The 19,417-nt window shown below is 45.6% G+C and overlaps 1 protein-coding gene across 1 annotated transcript in view; it reads right to left on the bottom strand.

Moving 5' to 3' along the window:
• Positions 1–252: 252 nt before the first annotated feature.
• The window catches only part of FAM20A (FAM20A golgi associated secretory pathway pseudokinase), a 53,080-nt gene continuing 33,915 nt past the window's right edge, over positions 253–19,417 (bottom strand). Inside the window, exons 2-11 of the mRNA XM_001499208.7 lie at positions 12,223–12,407; positions 11,493–11,543; positions 9,975–10,053; positions 6,252–6,344; positions 5,384–5,499; positions 4,655–4,835; positions 3,530–3,639; positions 2,638–2,719; positions 2,103–2,162; positions 253–883 (exon numbers count right to left, since the gene is read on the bottom strand). Of these exons, the coding sequence (XP_001499258.4) occupies positions 619–883; positions 2,103–2,162; positions 2,638–2,719; positions 3,530–3,639; positions 4,655–4,835; positions 5,384–5,499; positions 6,252–6,344; positions 9,975–10,053; positions 11,493–11,543; positions 12,223–12,407 (1,222 nt within the window). The 3' untranslated portion in view covers positions 253–618. The remainder of the gene's footprint in view (positions 884–2,102; positions 2,163–2,637; positions 2,720–3,529; positions 3,640–4,654; positions 4,836–5,383; positions 5,500–6,251; positions 6,345–9,974; positions 10,054–11,492; positions 11,544–12,222; positions 12,408–19,417) is intronic.

Genomic DNA, 19,417 nt, shown 5'->3' with positions numbered 1-19,417 from the left:
CGAATCCTTATATTATTTTTACGTCTTGTAATACTATTTCTGAGAAAGTACTTTAGGACCAGTTGGTAGGGATTATTGTATTCAGATTGGGCTACAGTGACTGGAATGTAAGTAGAAAGTGTGAGGTCTACTTTGACCCGGTTGGACAGTTACCATCGGTAGATGTTTTGTCTGCTAGCAATGTGCCAGCTGTTTAGCTGGACTGGGAATTATCCTTGTAGATATAATAAGGATGCGGAGGTCAGTTGGGTATCCACTTGATGTCCTTTTATTTTATTTGTTAGAGTTAATACTCTCCTAGGAGCAGGGCTTTCAGACCTTCCGAACCTGACCCACATCCAGATTTCCCAGTGGGCTCAGGAGGTGTTCTGTGTTGTTGATGAAACAGTCCTTTCTTGGAAAGAGGGAGCCAAGGCAGTCCAAGCAGTGCACCAAGGAAGAAAGTTCGGTGGATCCCACTTCTTTTGCTCTTTTAGAATCATCCCAGTGTCCCTATCTGCTTTCTGAGCTCATGACCCAGAACCTCTAGCATTGATGGAGGATGTGAGCGTGAGGTCCACACTCCAGAGTCCCCTGCCGGCTCCAGGTGTAGTTTCTGAAATTTGACTTGTCCAGCCCCTAGCTTGTCAAGTTGGCCTGGCCAGAGTCTGGGGCCGACTGTTCTGCTGGGCCGCTGGCTATGACACTGTGCTCTCCATGGACCTCTATGCACTCCTCCACTGTCTTCAGGATGATTTGGAGTCTCCGATCCAGGGCAAGGAGGTGGGGCTCTGTGAGGACGGGGGTGAGCTGATCTTCTAGCAGTGACTCCCGCATCACATCACTGAGTCTGTAGTTGGCTTGTGTCAGCAGCTGCAGGTGCGAAAGTGTTTTCTTTTTTATCCTGGAAGGACAAAGTCATAGGAACCAAATAAGTAAATGTAAAGAAAATAACTTGCCTGAACTTGCTGCTTTACCCGGACAGCTATTCTAGCTGATGTTCTGAGACCACCTCCAGTGCCTTCTTAAGCACGTTTTAATGAAAACCGGGTAAAAAGGGCATGAACAAAAGATGACATCCACTATTTTGCAGTCCTTTGCCCAGTTGCCTTTTGGTCAAGGACCTACCGAGCCATTTGTACTCTAATCATTGTCGTGTCACACAGTAGTGATGCTGGACCCGGCTGCATCTGACATTGCTCAGGGAATCAAAACAGAAGTGATAATGACTTTTAAAGCTAATGAGGGAAGTTTCTGGTAAGTGAAATGAGGACCATGTTTGCCATCTCAAAAGTTGTAGAAACTGTCAGCTTCCAAGTTGTTTCTTGCCAACTTTGTAACATTTCTCTGTGTCACATTCTCAAGTTAGAGGGATGGAAATGGGTGGGACAGTCTTCACTTGAGGATTTTGATTTTTCTGTGGGAATCTGACTTGGACTTAGATCTGTGAGCAGCTTAATTGTCTGACTTTTGTCATAACTACTGCCTGTTCTACTCAGGATGAGAGGAAGGGAGGCAAAGAGGGAAGCGTGTTTAAGTTAACCTAAGATGTAGATAAAGGAAATGGAGGCTCTGCTCTGAGTTTTCCAGTGGGAAACGAATGAGGTGGTTTTGCTAGATGTGAATCACGTCCTGCAGCTGAGCAGCTGGCCAGTTTTCCAAGCCTGGCTGGAACACCGGGTGGAAGCAGGTTAGAGATTCTCTAGAGAAGTGGCGGCCAGGCCCAAATCTAAGTACTTCCTTTCAATCTGATGCAGGTTTATGGGACTTTTATCAGGATTTTGCTTCGATGGTGATGATGCAGTAGTATTTATGAGCTTATAAGGGTGCTGGGTGAAGCAGAGGTTTGCTTAGGCATATCAAAGACTGTCAGGCTTTGCAAAAATAGGTGATTATCTGAGCGGGTTAGAGAATAAATCCTAAGTCATCCTGTGCTGAAGGATGAAAGAGTCTGAGATGTTGCTGGGGAAAATTCTGTCCTTGTAGTATAAGAAATGATCTAATTCCTGTCATTCCACCCTGCTACGTCCAAGGCCAGTGAAAACTGAATAAAACCTTCAGAGCTTGGCTGTGAGCAGGATGAAGTGTCACAATTGTGACCTGTGCTGGAACTGAAAGCTTACCTGCAGCACTGGGAGAGCGGTGCGAGGATGGACATTTCGTCATGGGAGTGTCGTCCAAACCTAGGAGAGAAACAGGCTTTCAAGGGTGGCAAGGAGCCTCTTCCTCCTCACCGTTTTTTCTCTCTCTTCTCTACCTCAGCCTTTCATTGAATCACAGCTTGGAGTAAGTGCCAGGGAGCATGGCAGCTGCCTGTCCAGCCCTACTCCTCAACCAGCTTACAAAAGGGTCTGTCCAAAGATGTTAAAACCAAGCAATCATTCATTCATTCATTTACCAACCACTGAGGGTGAGCTATGTGCTGTGTTTCCAGGAGTGAACCATCTAGTAAAAGTGGAAAACTTCAGTCTGTTTGACTAGTTCTCTTAGGGTAGAGGAGAATCAAGTGGTACTTAGCAAAGAGCAAGAGAAAAAGGAAATGGAACAAGTAGGGTTAGGAGATAGAACGTGGAGGCCCCTCACTCTAGGGGCCTCTGGTTTCCCCTGAGCAGCTGCACAAGGAGTAGGGCTGGGAGAGGAGAGTGTGGGGTCACTTACCCTCTGGCATTGTCAAGGTGAATAAGGAACCCATCATCCCCAAATTTGGTGAACATCTCATAATGGTGACGGTCCATGTTTCCTGTCAAGGAGAAGAGACATTGGCGCTAAGGCCCGTAGGCCAGGGGATGGATACTCCCGACGTTTGAGTTCTCTCTGGGGCACGAAGGCCTATTCAGAGATGAGTCTGAACCCAGGGTCACAGGCTGTCAATTCCCCAGGGTTATTAGTGAAGTTGCAGAGGGAGAAGGAAGGTAAGTAAGCAAACAAACTACTATGGCCTGTTTTCAAATCTAAGACTCACTCTAGCCCCACTCCCAGCCCCTGGCCAGGGGTTCCAATACACCGCATCAGGGTGGACTTTCCTGACCAGAGCTCCTCAGCCGAGGCCCGGGTACAGTAAGGACACAGGTTAACTTCTTGGGGGGCATGAGTGCGCTGGGGTGGGTGCTGTCTGACTTCAGATCTAAGCGTGTATGACGGCTGCCTTTGTAACTATCTGCTCTGTCCCTAGCTTTCCCTGGTCCCCGAGGGACTTGAAGAAGGGCTGACCAGTCCCTTCTCTGGGCCCTCCTGCTGCTCCACACTTACTGTGCTCCCTCCTCCCTTCCTCCCTGGTTTCCCTCTCACTTGGTCAAGGGAACAAATAACTTCAAATCCGACGCCTGCCTGGGCCTTGCCGCAGGGTTGTCTGCCTGAGTGATGTCCCCTCCTAGGAGGGGAGCATGTTAACTTCTGTCCTCTGGGACCTCCATCACTTCTAAGGCTGTGGCAGGTGCGGGGTTATTCTGTCCTCGTAGTCCAGGCTGTAACTTGTTGCCCAAGTTCACAGAGAATCCCAGCCCAACAGTAGAGCCCACTCGTGCCAGATGCCCTGAGCATGGGGACCTACCTATCAAGAAGTCGAAGATGGCCATGTCGATGATGTTGAGGAGCCGGTTGCTGCTATTGTACGGGTAGATCTGTTTCACTGTGTCACAGTAAAGTGGATTGACCTCCCACCTGAGGGGGAGAAGAAGTCCTGGGGCTGGAAAAGCCAAGATGGCAAGGTGTTGGGGGCCCTCCTCACACCTTCCCCTCCCCCCAAGTCCCTGCCTCCCTGATCCTGCCCTGGGCTGGTGGCAGCTGCTCGGCACGCAGGTGGTCGTTGGGGGCATTCAGGAGGATCCTGGGCAAAGACATGGGAGGGTGCAGATGCCATGTGGTGAGCAGGTCCTGAGCCTCCACTCTGCTGGGCGGTGATACTATGCGGGAAGGGAGATGATGGCCGCAGGGGAAAGGCTGGCTGCGTTTCCCTCCCCTGCTTCCTCTGCAGCTCCTCGCACCGAGCCTCGGACCCTGGCCCTCCGGTTCTGAGCCATTTGAGGTCTCCCTACGAGCCATTCTGTGTCATTTCTCTTTTACACGTGCTCCTCTGCCTGGGATGCCCCCGTGTCCCTTTTCATCTGATGGGCTCTTACTCAGCCTGCACGGGTCTCTCAAGATCTGTCACGTCTCCAGAAATCCTTCCCGGATTACTTCTCTTTCCACCACGATTTGGGTGGCTGGATTCATGAGCCTATTCAGTCAACTAACACTAACTGAATACCTACTATGTGCTAGGGAGTGTGGAAGGCCCTGGGGATATAACTATGAAGTCCTTGGCGTCACAGGGCTTAGGTGAACCGGGTCTCCCTGCAGGCTCCTCGTGGGTTTCTCTGTTACGGCAAGTGTTGCACTGTGTTTTCATAACCTGGCTACCTGTCTGTCCGTCCTACTAGGTCATGGAGCTTCTTGAGGGGAGAACCTGTGTCTTTCATTTCTGTATCCCCTAGCACCTAGCATTGGGTACATAGTAGGCTCTTTATAACTGAATAAATGAAGTAAAGGGAGAGAAGAGACACAGCTGATCCCAGGATCGATAGGAGATGACACAAAGAAGACTGAGGCAGCTTTTGGGTCCAAAAGCCAGGCTAGCCACAAGTCCTTGGTACTGCAAGACTGTGGGCATGGCATTGTGGCCAGGGGGCCAACTCACTCCTCTTTTCCTGCCAGTGAGTAGGAGCGGATCCACGGGTTGGGCACAGACAGCCTGGGGGCCAGGTTGAGAGATGGCAGGTACGCGGAGAGGGAACCCTCTAGCATGTGTGGGTTGCCACAGACAGCGTATTCAGTCTTGCACATGTATGGACACTTGGCAAAGAAGCACACGTTGCTGGCTAGAGGAGGGAGGAGAAGAGAGGAGGAGTAAGAGAAGGGCTTTGGAGGCATGCCGTCTTCCCACCCTCAGGAAGTCCACTCAAAGGGAAGGGAAACCCTGAACTCACAGCTTGGGAAAAGGCAGAAGAAGAAAACACTGCCTTTTCCAGATGTCGGGGCTCATGAATGCTACTCAACTGAGTATCCTGGATGCCAATTTTCAAATGTCTCGGAGCAGAGACAGCGTGGGGGACCCAGCCTCATTGCATCCTATCCATATGATTAGAATGCTCTTTGAATGGATAACATCTGATCTCACTGAGGCCAGCATCATAGTTCAGTGCCCACACAGACTAGTTAGCTTCTCATGTACAAACTTTACCCATCCCCTGTTCATCTTGTGTGATGCTCAGGTGGACCAGGGCGGGAGTATCTGAGGGCAGCATACACCCATCCCTCTAATGGATGGTGCTACTGGCAGGAGGTCAGCCCACTGCTGAATGTAACAGTGGCCACATCGGCCTACCGTGTTCTTAGACCCAGAATATTGCTTTGGCCGGTATTCTACCTGGAGAGACAAAGAAAACGCTCTGCAGGATTTCATTCTTGGTGACCTCCAGGATTTCCTTGGTGACATTGACTAGCCTTCCCACTGTTGGTGGCACCCGTCGGAAATCCAGAATCCTGAAAGAGAGGGAGCCATGTTCAGACCTAAGGAATGGTCAGGGAGTTCGATGATCACTCACTAGAAATTGACTGGCATTCCTGACCATACCCAGCTGAGGGGGTCTCTGCAGTGCTGAGCTGACACCTACAGTGCCCACACCTACAGTGCCCAAACCTACATCTAAAGGGGTGGAAAAGGAATCCTTATTCCATCAAGCCTCCTCGGCAAACCTTCCCACCATCCAAGCTGTGTTCTAGGTCAGAGTTCATACTTCAATGTGCAGATGAGTCACCTGGAGTCTTGTTCAAATACAGGCTCAAACTCAGTGGGGCCAGGGTGAGGCTGAGATTCTGCATTTCTGAACAGCTCCTGGGCGGTGCTCAGGCTGCCAGTCCACAGACCACACCTTGAGTAGTAATAATAGGCAACTAGGAGGAGCTAGGAAGTTTAGGAATGTGCTTTCACTTTTAAATGCTACAACCTTAAGACTCCTTGGATCAGGTAAAGAGAGCAAAGGACAATGTCAGGCCCAAGCTGGCAGCTTGAGCAGCCTGGCAGAGTTAGTTTTCTTTGTAAGTTGTTCTTTTCAGTACATTAAAAGACCTTGTGTTTTCCAACCCATGGGGTTGGAGGGGATGTGTTGGGTTAGAAGGCATCACTGAGGTTCATGAAGAAGATAAGGAGCTGGAAAGAAGAAATGCCAGGGAGGTCCCACCTGATGTGGATTGGCCCTTGCAGTCAACGTCATCTCCATGGGGCCAAACCCTACCTGTCCAGATGGAAAGCAGCAATCTCAGCATTGTGTCTCTGAAAGTCAATGAAATAGAAGAAGTCCTCGGGCGTCTCTTCATCTCGCTGCTGTCTGGAAGGAAGGAAGGAATCACGCCCTGGACTCAGACCTCAGCTGGGAGCCTGAGAAGAGAGCTGATAAGCATGACCAGAGGGGAGCAAAACATGCTTTTATGCTTTTAATGTATGCACAGATGATGGGACAGTCAACACATCAGGAATGGCCCATGGCTCGATTGGCTAGGCAAAGACTTGCACAGGAGGAGGTGCCAGGCTTCTTGCAAGACATTGTCCTGTAGGCACCCCCAATTCCAAGTCTCCTACTTAAGCAGCTTTGGTGACAGCCGCTGATTCTTTCAAAAACCCAGTAATTAAGAGGGAAGAAATATAGAGCTCCTTCTGCAGATATAAACAGAGGAGAGGGGACTCGCTAGCAGGACTAGAGATTGTACAGACCCAGATGCCCAAGGATTAAGAGAGGTGGGGCGCGAGACAAGACTTTATAAAAGGAAAAGTGCCCTAGGGATGAAATTTAGTATGACTGAGGTTTGAAGAACAGAAAAGCTCTGGGTCTTAGGGTGCTAGAGAGGAAGAAACAGAACTGTTGCCTCAGAGAAACCCTAGCTGGGTCATGAGAGTGGGCCCAGCCAGAGGGTACAGGCAGGCTGGTGTAGACGATGTTGATTTATATACATTTTTAAATCTCGAATGGGTTCCTGAAAAGCATCAGCCTGCCTGAGTATGCTGGGCGGGTTGGGTGTGTGTGTTCTGGAAGGTACTTCCCACCCATTAAGGGCATCATGGCTTCTGGCCCCCAGGTTGACTCGCCTCGATGCTAATAAACATGGAAGAATGATGATCTTCGCATAATCTTATAATCCACCGTGTGGGGCTGTACGATGGCTGCAAAAGCGATTTAAATGTAAATAAATGTAATGTTGCAAAAAGCTATAAACAAACAGAACCAGCAATAGAATCAGTGATGTGCACTTCGCCAAAAAACACAAATGAGTCCTGGAAACCACAGTGGGGGGCGCTGCCAAAAGTAGGGATTCCACTGTAAAAAGGGCAGCCACCTTTAGCATATAGCTCTCCTGCCCAGGCTTGACCCACGTCTGCTCGTTGGCATCACCAAACGTCTAGGCCAGTGAGGACTGTCCATGTGTCTCAATCTTACTTTAGTTCCTGAATTCCGACACCCTTTAGGATTTCTAAAACATCGCTTCCTCGTATTTGTATGGCACATTCAGAAGTGATTTTAAACGTGAAAATCATTCTTACTTTACATCAGTGCTTTTTGTGTATTTTTCATTGTATACATTACATTAAAAATATAATTTTTAGTTATGGTCATAATTTATATTATCCAAGATGAATTTGTACTTTCCCTTCTTAATGAGAAAATGCTGTTTACTTTAAACTACTTATAGGAAAAATGCATGCTTTTGCAAGAAATACATTTTAAAATGATAACTATGTTTGGGTTAGGACTAAATTTTATAAAAATGCAGATTCAACTTTGTGTTATGGCATAATAGATAAAATGGCTTTTGTGACCTAATGATATTTAGGAAGGAAACTGGTTCATTTAAACAATCTCTGTGTTTTGTAATTGACAAGGCAGAGAAGCGGTCTGAGGCTGGCGCGTCTCGTGCTTTCCTGCAGAGAAAACATTGCAAGCCTGGGTAGTTTTCCCTACCCATGCATGGAAAGTGAAAGTGGAGCTCGCCTAATCTATATGAGCTTCCAGTTTTAAAAAACTGCAGACATCCTAATGTGCCATATAAGAATTTTGCTCAGAGAACGTAATTCTTGGCTCTGGGGATGTGTGCTGAATTCGCAAATTTATCACTATTTTTCTGCTTCCCTTTAACATCTCGAGTTTCTACATCAGTGTTCCTTCTGCTTCCTCTCTTTCACCGGTGCTCATTTATGAGTAGTCATTAAATGTGCATGACTAAACATAACAATAATTTAAAACTCTATAGTGGCCTGAACTCGACGGTGGCTCATGTGTTCAGCTGACTGGTGCGCCAAAGAATCACGTGCCTGCTTCTGGAACCTTGGTTAATTGCCATGTGTGGTCACTGCTCTCTCTCTTTTAAAAGGAATACAATTTTCTTTTAGTACTTTAAATGCCTGGATATAAGATAAGACCCCGTCCCAAAACTGTCCCTCAGAAAAGGGAGATGCTCTATATTCAAATCCTTGCATGGTCTCTCAAATGACAGAGTCTCCTCGAAATTTCTTTGTTTTGTTTAGGACTGATTCATTAACCTGAGGTACCTTCACGCTGTGTTGGTTTTATTATCTGACAGAACTGTTAAAACAGACTGGGGGAGGGGGTGTTGGGGGAGGAATTTAACATTGATTTAACATTGACTCCAAACTTGACTCTAGTGACAATGATGACAAATAACAAAAAGTTTGAACAGGTGAAATGTGAGACTGGGGGGAGAAAAGCAATATTCTCAAATCTATGTATTGTTTTATATGATGGGATTTTTTTCATCAATAAATTAAATATAGGCAGATGTTCACTTGTTTCACGTACATCTCTGAAAAGTTATACATTTACATTGACCAATTTAACTGGGTTTTTGGATTTTCACATGGGTAAAAGGGGGCTCTTATATAGCAGCGGTTCCCAAGGTTGTCTGGGCCTTGGGATCACAGGGGGAACCCCCAGACCAATTCTCTTGGGCTCTCTGAGGGTGGGACTCAGGCAACAGGATGTTTTAAGGCTCCCCAAGTGGCTGCAATGTGCAGCTTCTCTATTCCCAAGCTCTCCTTAAAGGGGTGCTTTTGCTAAAGCAGTGCAGGAGGACTAGAATTAAGATGGGGCCCCACCACCAGACCCATTACTGGGCCTTCAATAGGCCTCTCAATTGACTGAAAGTTTAGACTCTAAGTCAATCTAATTGGATTCCATTGGAAGACAGTGCATTCTGGCAGAAAGCATGACTTGGGTAATGGGAATCCCTCGGGCCATTGTCTCTTGTACATGTCATCTCTAAGAGGAATATTCAGAGTCCCCAACCTGTGAGGTGCAGACCCTTTAGAAGCCAGGAATCCATATGCACACCAAGCTCTGTCTGTAGACTGAATACAAATTATTTTGTCTACTTATATGTACTACAAAATTTTAAACAGCATGTATTTGCTGTTATTACGAAAACAGAAATTAATTACAAAGTGTCATTGAGTTCATAATAGCCTTTCTTCATTGGCTAGTTTTTCAATCAAAACAAGTATTATTATGTAGAGATCTGTAAAATTTTTGAGGGTCCTAGCCCTGGAAAAAAGTGGGTATCAATTATAGAGCGTGAATTCAGCAACCTAACTGCCTGGGTTTGAATCCTGGCCCCGCTGCTTGGAGACTGGGGTGAAGTGGCCTCTCTGAGCCTTGGTGTCTTCAGCTGCAAAGTGGATATTGTTACAGTACCTGTCTCATAAGATTGCTGATGATCCAAAGACACAATCCTGTAAACTGTGTAGCAGAGATACTAGCAAAGACCAAATAGAGACTAGCTTTTCCTGTTTTTAATTATTATCATCAAAACCAGTTATATACTGGGGCAGATTGCCCACAGACTTTCCAAATGACTGGCTTGAAGATTTCAGACCACTTTTATTAATTTTGGTCAAAACTCCCTCAGGGCTGCCACAGCTGGGCACGGAGGCGCGGAAGCCAGCCACTTACCTCATGGGTTTGAACATGGCCTTCCCGAAGTCCGAGAACCGCAGAACAAGCTTGAGGTGGACCCCACTGGGTTTCACAACTGTGGGGGGAGGAGGGGGAGTTAATGATGCTTCTGGGCCTGAGCTCAGGGCTGTGACCTTTTGTTCATTCATATACCAGTCGATTCTTCTCTTTGCTCTTACTTAATAAGACCCTAAAGACTAGGATTTGCTTTCAAAGCCTGCAGGGTAAATGCCATCGTGTCAGGCCATGGAGAGTGTGTCCAGGGGCTCAAGACAATACTTTTTCTGCCATTATGGGAAAAAGGCAAACAATTCAGGTTTCCCCAGACTGACATTCACTGAAAACCCCAAAGAATGTTTCCCTAAGAAGGGCTGGGTTTCGATGGCACCCTGATAGATTCTGATTATGCCATCTGTTATCTTGCATTAGACTAGTTTGTTTCTATCTCTTCCTAGTTCAGACTGTATACCTGGGCTTGGGACAAGGCTTGGTGGACAAGGCACCTGAGGTGCATTCACATGACCCTTACAGTGAGTGCGACCCCCCACATGTTGTGTCCTTGGCACCTCACTTGCTTCACCCTGTCCTGGCCCTGCTGTAAGCTCCGTGAGGGTCGGGACACTGTCTCATTCACCTTTGTGTTCTATAAAATGGCACATGGCAGGTGTGAAACTAAATAAAAGGGAAGCCCTGGGCCCTACAAACGTTGTCTTTCAAACCTTTAACACGTAATGACACACACAGAAATTTATGATGTGTGTTCAGTATATTGACATAAATGGATGACATTACTCAGGGTCAGTGGTGACTGGCCTGGGAGCTTCAGTGTCCAGGCCTGACTTGGCCACTCTGAGGGCTGGGTCCAGTGCAGTGTCCAGGCACAACTGTACCCAATTCATAGCACCCTGGGAGGGGACTGTGCTGCATCTCATGCCTATCTTTTTGATTCCGTTAATCATTTACCCTAGTGGGTCTCAACCTTGGAATCACCTGGAACGTTTTAAAAATGTTGATGCCTGGGCCTCACTCTACACAACTGAATCAGAACCCCCTGGGGTGGAGGCCAGATCGCAGCACTTTTTAAAGCTCTTCAGCTGACTCTAATTTGTTGCTGGGTTGAGAACCACTGTCCTATACAATTGATTCTTAAATTCGAGAATGTACTCCAGTCTCTTGAGGGTTTTGCTAAAATCCAGATTCTGATTCAGAAAATCAGAATGGGGACTGAGATTCTGTATTTCTAACAAGCTCCTTGATGACGTCAATGATGCTGGTCCCCGGACCATACACTGCCCAGCAGGGTCCTACACAAGAACGCCTCATAAATGCCTTTTCTTGTGTGTGGGCGGGTGGGGAGAAATGTTGAGTTCTCAGAGATTAGACAGAGAGTTGTTCCTTCAACTCCCGACCAGGGCCCTCAGGGAGTGGACAGTGGGCCCTTCATGTTGCTGCCACGTCCTGGGGTTCACACATCTGTGATGATGGAGGGCTGGATGGAGGTGAGGCCTTACTTACTCTGCGTGCAGTCACACGCCCCAAGCAAGGCTTTCTCGTCCTGGCTGTAATCTGCAAAGGAGAAGGACAGTGAGAATGTTCGGCCATGCTCCTGGGAGAGCCAACAACATGGGGGCCTTGACCATTCAGTAGGACATCTCCCAGAGCCTCCGCTGGCTGCAGTCTTCCCCCTGCTCTCCATCGAGGCCCCATGCTCTCTAGCCCTTCAATGGACACTCCAGCAGCACCAGATTGGGAAACCAATGCTAGGTTTGTCTCTGCTAATAACTTGCTGTGTCACTTAGACTGTTATAGTGCTTGACAGCACAGACCTGGAGACAGCGGGCCTGAGGTTAAGTCCTCGCTCCACCTCTGGGTCCTTGGCCAAGTTGCTTAACCTCTCTGAGTCTCAGTTTTCCCATCTATAAAATGGCAATGATAATGTCCATGTCATAACATCCTTGTATAAGAGAGTTGCCAGGTTCAAAAGAAGTACTAGATAAATAGTAGTGATCACCTTTCTTTCAGTGGACAGAGCCCCTCCTTGTGCCTGCCTTGTGGGGTTGTGATAAGATTATCGTTGTAAGATCTCTATCAAAGGGAAAAAGGTCAATGTCTGTATTTCTCTTCTTATTCTATCAGGAGTCAGAGTTAACCCTTTAATATTTCACCCTGCAGCCCAGCCAGCAATGGTTTGCCTAGCCTCCCTGGGAGAAAGTCAATCCATCCTCCCTGGTCCTGTGAACCTCACCAGCACTGATGGTGGGAAAGCGACTCATGTCGTGGAGGAGTTTGCTGACGACAGGACTGGACCGGGAGTATAGCCCGTGGCGATTGATCCCCAGGTGGAACTGGACCCAGCTGGCCTCGAGTCGCAGCTGCAGTGGGGGGTCGAAGGAAGTAAGGTTCAGCTGCTCCTTGTACATCCTTTGTCGTCTGAAAGAGCCAGAAGAGTTTTTTTTAATGGGAGGAACAAGAATGCAAAGACCTGCCAAAACACCTTATCTGGACGCTCCATTCATTCTTTCCTTCATTCAACAAGAGTATTAAGCACCTACGTGTACCAGGCTTTATGCTGTGCTTAGGATACCATGCAGGGCAAAACAGCCACATGGTCCTTCCTTGCCCTCAGAGAGCTTACAGTCTGGCGAGCAGAATAGGTAAACAGTTACACAATACCACCACAAATACACAAACACCTAACTACAACCGTGACACAGCCTGTCAAGAACAAGGGCAGATGATGAAGAAGAAGATTAGGGACGTCATATAATCCGGGTTCTCACAGAGTGATCCTGGGCGTCTTCATGCACTTTCCCACGGGAAAGTCTGTATCTTATATTTCCCAATATTTTCTGACCTAAGGGGTCAAGATAGGGGAGAGGAGGTAATTAGTAAGAATGAAAAGACTGGGCCATGAGGATCCTTAAGCAGAGCTGGAACGTGAGTTAGACGCCTCATAGAGGAAAAGAAGAATTAATTAGCCACTTACACTGTTTGTCCTGCTCAGGAGCCTTTTCCACCAGGGTAAAAAGAAAAAAGTAAAAAACAAAGCCAGTGCCATGTGGAGGCTTAGAGTCTAGTTTGGGAGACAAGTTGTACATCTATGAAATAACCAGAGCAAAATAGAAGGCAGTTGTAAACTGTAAATTATTATTCTGTCTATCAGGAGTCAGTCAGCCCTTCAATTTTTCACCCTGCGGCCCAGCCCAGATGGCTTACCCAGCCTCTGTGGGAGAAAGCCAATCCATCCTGCCTGGTCCTGTGAACCTCACCAGCACTGATGATGAGAAAGTGCTTGTATCATGCCAGACAAATGGTTCAGACTAAAATATCTTAACATCTTGGAGGAGAGAAAGATGATTATATGAGGAAGTCAGAGGAAGACTACAGGGGAAGAAGGTTGACTTCAGCTGGACCCTATTGAATGGGTGGTGTTTGAACTGAAGGGGAGATGTGGAGGGTGCTCCTGGATTGGGGACAACATGAGCACTAGGAGAGGCAGGCCAGGGATGGGTGTATCAGGGGATTAGAGAGGAAGGTTGAATAAAAGGAGGGCTGAGTAAAAAGATGGAGGCCTTCCAATTGGAAGGCAAGGCAAAATCAGCATGATTTCATTGCTAGGTAAAGCTGATTGTAGTGGGTAGATGGAATTATGGGGGCGGAGTTTGAGTGTTCCTACACATCCGTATTTCTCAAATTGTGATACCATACCTCTGAGGTCTGTGATGGGATGAATAACAAAACAAACATGACCAATCTTGTTGGAATGTCAAATTTTCGCATCAGTAAATACTTTTAAAAATTACTTTTATATTAAAATAAGTATAGACATATTACGGGGGAGAAAATGAAATACACAATCACTTTTAAGATAAAACCCTAATTTTCAAAAAAAACTTTGCTTGGTCACCTCAGACTACATCTCCAAGAGTCCCGACCCTTTGGAGTAGAGGGAGGTTTTACTCTGCACTGCCCCTAGTGGAAGAGTTTGGTAAGTGCTGAATGTCAACTTGGGTCATGGAGTTCGGAAGCAAGGTGGGTCTGAGCAGGCCAGCTGTCACTCATCTCACCCTTGTGTGAATAAAGTAAAATAATACGGCTTGTCTTTTTGGGGGTTTCCTGTCCTGAGTGAAAATCTGTTGTCTTGAGGGAGGGGCTCAGTTTTGGAAACTGATGTGAAGGAATGAACGTGCAGCAGCTTTTGGTCCTCTCCGGGGTAGCCTCTGGGTACCCCTACTCTTGGAGACCTACACCTCCTATCATATCAAACATATTAAAATCCCCCCCAACATTCAATGTTTATTTTTTCTATAATTTTTTAAAGCTTCTCTTTTATCATTTTGAATTCTGTTAAGAATAAAGTATTTAGTAATATAACCGAGTCAACATTGACTCGTTTTGTAAACACTGAATTATATATTAATTCATTTTGATTGTGGAGTTTTCTTGTCATTTTTGAACCAATACGTTTTCTTTGTTCAGGTCTTGGAGCATTTCAAAAGCTTTTGTACGTCTTAGGCACTGTGTCTACAGTGCTAATGGATAAAGGACTCTGAATGCTGTCTTTGTTGGTGGGTGCTGCCTGAACAAAATACCACAGACTGGGGGCTTCAACAACAGACACTTGTTTTCTCGCAGTTCGAGGGGCTGGAAGACAGAGAACACAGTGTTGGCAGGTTTGGTTTCTCCTGTGGGCTCTCTCCTTGGCTTGCAGATGGCCACCTTCTTTCTTGCTGTTTCCACACATGGTCTTCTCTCTGTGAGCACACATCCCTCCTGTCTCTTCCTCTTCTTATAAGGACACCAGTCCTATTGGGTTAGGGACCACCCTATGACCTCATTTAACCTTAATTACCTCCTTAAAGACTCGATGTCCCAGTACAGTCACATTGGGGGTCAGGGCTTCAACATGCGAATTTGGTGGGGGATACAAACATTCAGTCCTTAACAATATGGGTTTTATTTCTCCACCCTAGCTCACCTGTAGAGAACACTTAATATGCAAAACATGATTTGAACACTATTCATTTTTGTTATTTCAGAAACAGGTGAGGATATTTCTCCCTAAAATGGTAGTCTGGTTTTCAGACAGTAAGCTACTCTTCAAAACAAAGATTTTCTAGTTACTTTTTTGAACTACATGGCACAGCACTTCTTTAGCCAAGGAAGATGAAAACAGAGCAGCGAGATGTTGACAAAGGAACCCAGAATTGTCAGTGAAACACCTGTTATACTTTCTCTACCTGTACAAGTAATTCCCTGATTGGAAAAGCAAGTCATAGAACAAAGAAGGAGCCTGTCATGATCTTTTACATTTATGATGGTAATTTCCCTAACTGTTCAAGAACCTGAGAAGAGGCAGAGACAAATGCTGGTTCTATCAGGCCTTTGAGCTGCCAGGGACTGTTCACGCCGGTAATCTGGGAACCTAGTTACCGGTTACTTCTTGCCTCTACTCTCGCTGGCTGGGGTACCACACATCACTTACCAAATCATCTCAGCTCCACCTTCTTAGTTCTATATTCACTCTGAGAAACACTACACAAAGGGATTTACTTGGTTTCAGTATTTCATTAGACTTCTTATTGGGCACACGCTGACCCCATGAATCAGCCTTTCAGAAGATGGACTTTGGGTCTTTGGGAGCCATGTCTCAACGACTGGGTCCCCTGAGCCTTTAGGGATCAGGTTCTTGCACTTGATATTGAATATTTACCCTGTGCCCCTTTGGATCTCTACCACCACTTTCTTTCTGGATGTTGGAACTCACTGTCTATTTGTCTTCTGCCAGTCACCTTCCCACCCAGGACTCTGTCAAGGCTACATGCTTGTATACATTCACATACTTGAAGTTTTGCCATTTTACCAAGACAAGGTCCTTAAATTTCTGCTGAATTTCTAACCTTGTGTCTGTTTCATTAATCTTGTTCCTTGTGTTCTGTTCCCATTGGTGTCTAGGACCCTGTGCTGTCCTGGGACCTAATTTGATAGAACCTATATCCTGCCTATGCTTTCTCCTTCTATTGATCCTCTGGTCTTAGCCCTTCCTTCCAGCTTCTTATCCCCATGATCATTCCTAGAGAAATAGCTCCACTGGCTCTGTACCTATGCGTTTGCTTAATCTGAGTCTTCCTGGGGCAACCATTTCTTCCTCTCTTTCAGCCTGTCACTTTGTATTTTATGTTACTCAAGCCTTGATTCTGAAAATAGCCAACTGGAAAGAAAGACTTGGTGGAGTCAAATTCCAAACTGCAACACTCAACATCATGATTGAGAGCAAGGACACACATACCAGGGAGAGGATATACAAACAGAAGGTTTGGACCAAAGAAGCAATTGTAAAGGAAGCCAAGACTGTTGGGTAATGAGGTCAGGCTGCAAGGAATCTGAAAGAGCATTTAACCCAAGCTCCCAATCCCCTCATAACATTCCTATCAAGGAGTTGCCTATTTTATCCTTGGCCAGCTCCAATAAAGGGGATGCACCATTCTCAGAGTAGCTCAATCAGTCAGATCAGCTCTATTAGAAAGCACTTTCCGACATTGAGCCAAAATCTTTCTAGAGCTTCCATCATGAAGTCTTGGCTTTATAGCCTGGAGTTATGCAGAACAAATTCCTTTCTTACATTATAGCTTTTAAATATTTGAAGATGGTTGTTAGGTGACCTCAGCATGTTCCCATCTTCAGGTTCAGTTTGTGCATTCCCTCCACCACGCTTCACAGGCCATGGGTGTGAATCCATTTGTGAGCTTGCTTACGCTTATCCATTTCCCTCTTATTTCTGACACCCAGAATGAAATGCAATACGCTAACATGGATTGCCCAATGCAGAGGAGAATGGGATCATTACCACCATTTTAGATGTTTTATTTCTATTAATGCAGCCAAAGAATGAATAATTTTGGGGAAACCACATCACGTATCTCTGGGAAAATATGAGAGCTTTTTCAGAGGAATTCTAAAACTGGCCTTCAGGATTCTATGCCCTAATTCCTAGAACCTGCAAATATGATGAACCACCACTCCCACGATAAGTTTGTTGCACGCCACAGTTGACCTGAGATGGGAGGATTAACTAGCCAAGCCTGATGCAATCACATGACCCTCAAAAGCAGAGAGTTTCCCCTGGCTGGTGGCAGAAGGAAATTCAGAGAGATTCAATGCATTAGAAGGAAAGCCACTTCAAAGCCACCGCTGGCTTTGAAGATGGAGGGTGCCATGTGCAAGGATCAGGATGCTGCCAAAAGTGCTGAAAGTGGTGCCTGCCTGACAGCCAGCAAGGAAATGGGGACCTCAGTCCTATAAGTACAAGGAACTGAATTCTACCAATAACAGAAGTGACCTTGAAAGTGGACCCCTCAGCTCCAGAGGAGAATGTAGCCCGGCCAGCTGACACATTGATTCCAGTCTTGTGAGACCCTAACAGAGAATGAGTCACACCAAGCCACACTTCTGACCTACAGAACACACTGGGTGCTGTTTTAAATCTCTAAGGTTGTGGTAATTTGTTACACAGTAGTAAAAAATGAATACAGATTCTGTTTACAGAGAGCCTAAAGAGCTAAATGCTCTTATTTTAAGCATGTTTTTTTATTTAAAAAATATACCTTAAGTAACAGTTTTTCTTAAATCTAGAAAACTAGTCATATAAGTTTTAGAGTTTTATTTTCTCATTAAAGAGTTTAATCAGCTTTAGGATGGGACTTACATTTCTGAGTTCTCCAGGGTCACTCAACAGAAGATAAATAGGCAGTAGAACTATCATGGTGGGAGGGGCTATGGATTTAAATCCCTATAGAAACCAGGCAGGAAGCATGAATGAATGAAGAATTCAGGCTGAAGGCAATAAGGAGTGGTGGGGAGTGTGTCAAACTGGAGAGCATACTCCACGTCGAATGTGGGATGGATAGCTGCTATGAAGTTTCAGCTAACAGTAGTCATGTCCTGTCACTGTTCCTTCTTTCATTCATTCATTCACCAACTATTTGTTGACTGTTAGACACTGATCTACATTCTGGAGCTGGGCTGTGTGCAAAATAGATAAAGTCTTTGTTCTCATGAAACACATTTTCCTGGGAAATCATTTATTCTGAGTTTTCAAGACAAGCTAGAAATCCAGATTTTGATCAGAATGTGTAATCTCCTTTTTGAACCATGTTGACTTAAATTTAAAAATATCCTGTGTGGGCTGAGTATATTTCCAAAGGAAATGAACCAGGATCTTGAAGAGATATCTGTACTCCCATGTTCATTGCAGCATTATTCACAATAGCCAAGATACGGAAACAACCTAAATGTCTGTCAAAGCATAAATGGATAAAGAAAATACGGTATATATACACAATGGAATATTATTCAGCTTTAAAAAAGGAAATCTTGCCATTTGCAACAAGCTGAACGAACTTGGAGGACATTATGCTAAGTGAAATAAGACAGATAAAGAAAGACAAATAGTGTGTGATCTCACTTATACGTGGAATCTAAAATAGTGAAACTCATAGAAGCAGAGAGTAGAATGGTGGTTGCCAGAGGCTGGAGGGAAGGGCAAATGGGGAGATGTCAGTCAGATGGCACAAAGTTTCAGTTTTGCAAGATGAACATGTTCTGAATATCTAATATACAGTAATGTCACTGTAGCTGACACTGTATTGTATACTTGAAATATACGATCTACTGAGAGTAGATCTTAAGTGTTCTCAGGACACACACACGCCCCCCACACACACAAATGGTAACTGTGAGGTGATGGATATATTAATTAGCTTGATTGTAGTGATTATTGCTCAGTGTATGCATGTATCAAATACATTACATAGATACAATTTTTATTTGTCAATTACACCCCAATAAAGCTGGAAAAACAACCACCACAACAAAGTAGCAGCCAGTTTGTGTTCTGTGCCCTATGCATTAAGGCATTAAGCCACGATGGGGGTCAAAGTAGGGTAATATTAAGGTACCCACCCCAACACGTAGCTCCAGGGGAGCATCTGCACAGAGGCGACATGCACGGGAACACTATTATGGGAGGACTCTGGCTTCCAAGAGCAGAGAGAAAGATGGCTGGGACTTCTCTCCCAAGACAGCAAGCCCTCGGCAGCCTTCCAGCTCACGTAGTCGGGGAAGATTTGAACTCTTGGGATAATTATTTAAAGTGACACATGTTAAATTGCTTCAGATCTAGCATTTTATGAAAATCAAGAGAAAGGGCAAATTGTTGACCAGGTCCATAGGCCTCCCGCTAGCTTTTCCTTATTTTATTAACAGTTATTTTTATTTAAAAAAATAGTCGGGCCAGGCTCTAGCTCCCAGGGCTACTTTGAGGCTAAAGCTATGAACTCTCTTGGGAGTCTGGTGGAAAGATTGCAAAGTCCTGAACTAAGTTAGTCACCCTGCACCAGAGCAGAACAGAAAATAAGTTAGGAGAAAGAGAATTATTCTGG

This window comes from Equus caballus, chromosome 11 (genome assembly GCF_041296265.1).
Source record: "Equus caballus isolate H_3958 breed thoroughbred chromosome 11, TB-T2T, whole genome shotgun sequence".
Lineage (NCBI taxonomy): Eukaryota > Metazoa > Chordata > Mammalia > Perissodactyla > Equidae > Equus > Equus caballus.
The sequence above is the reverse complement of the archived record's forward strand: the minus strand, read 5'-3'. Positions and strand labels throughout refer to the sequence as shown.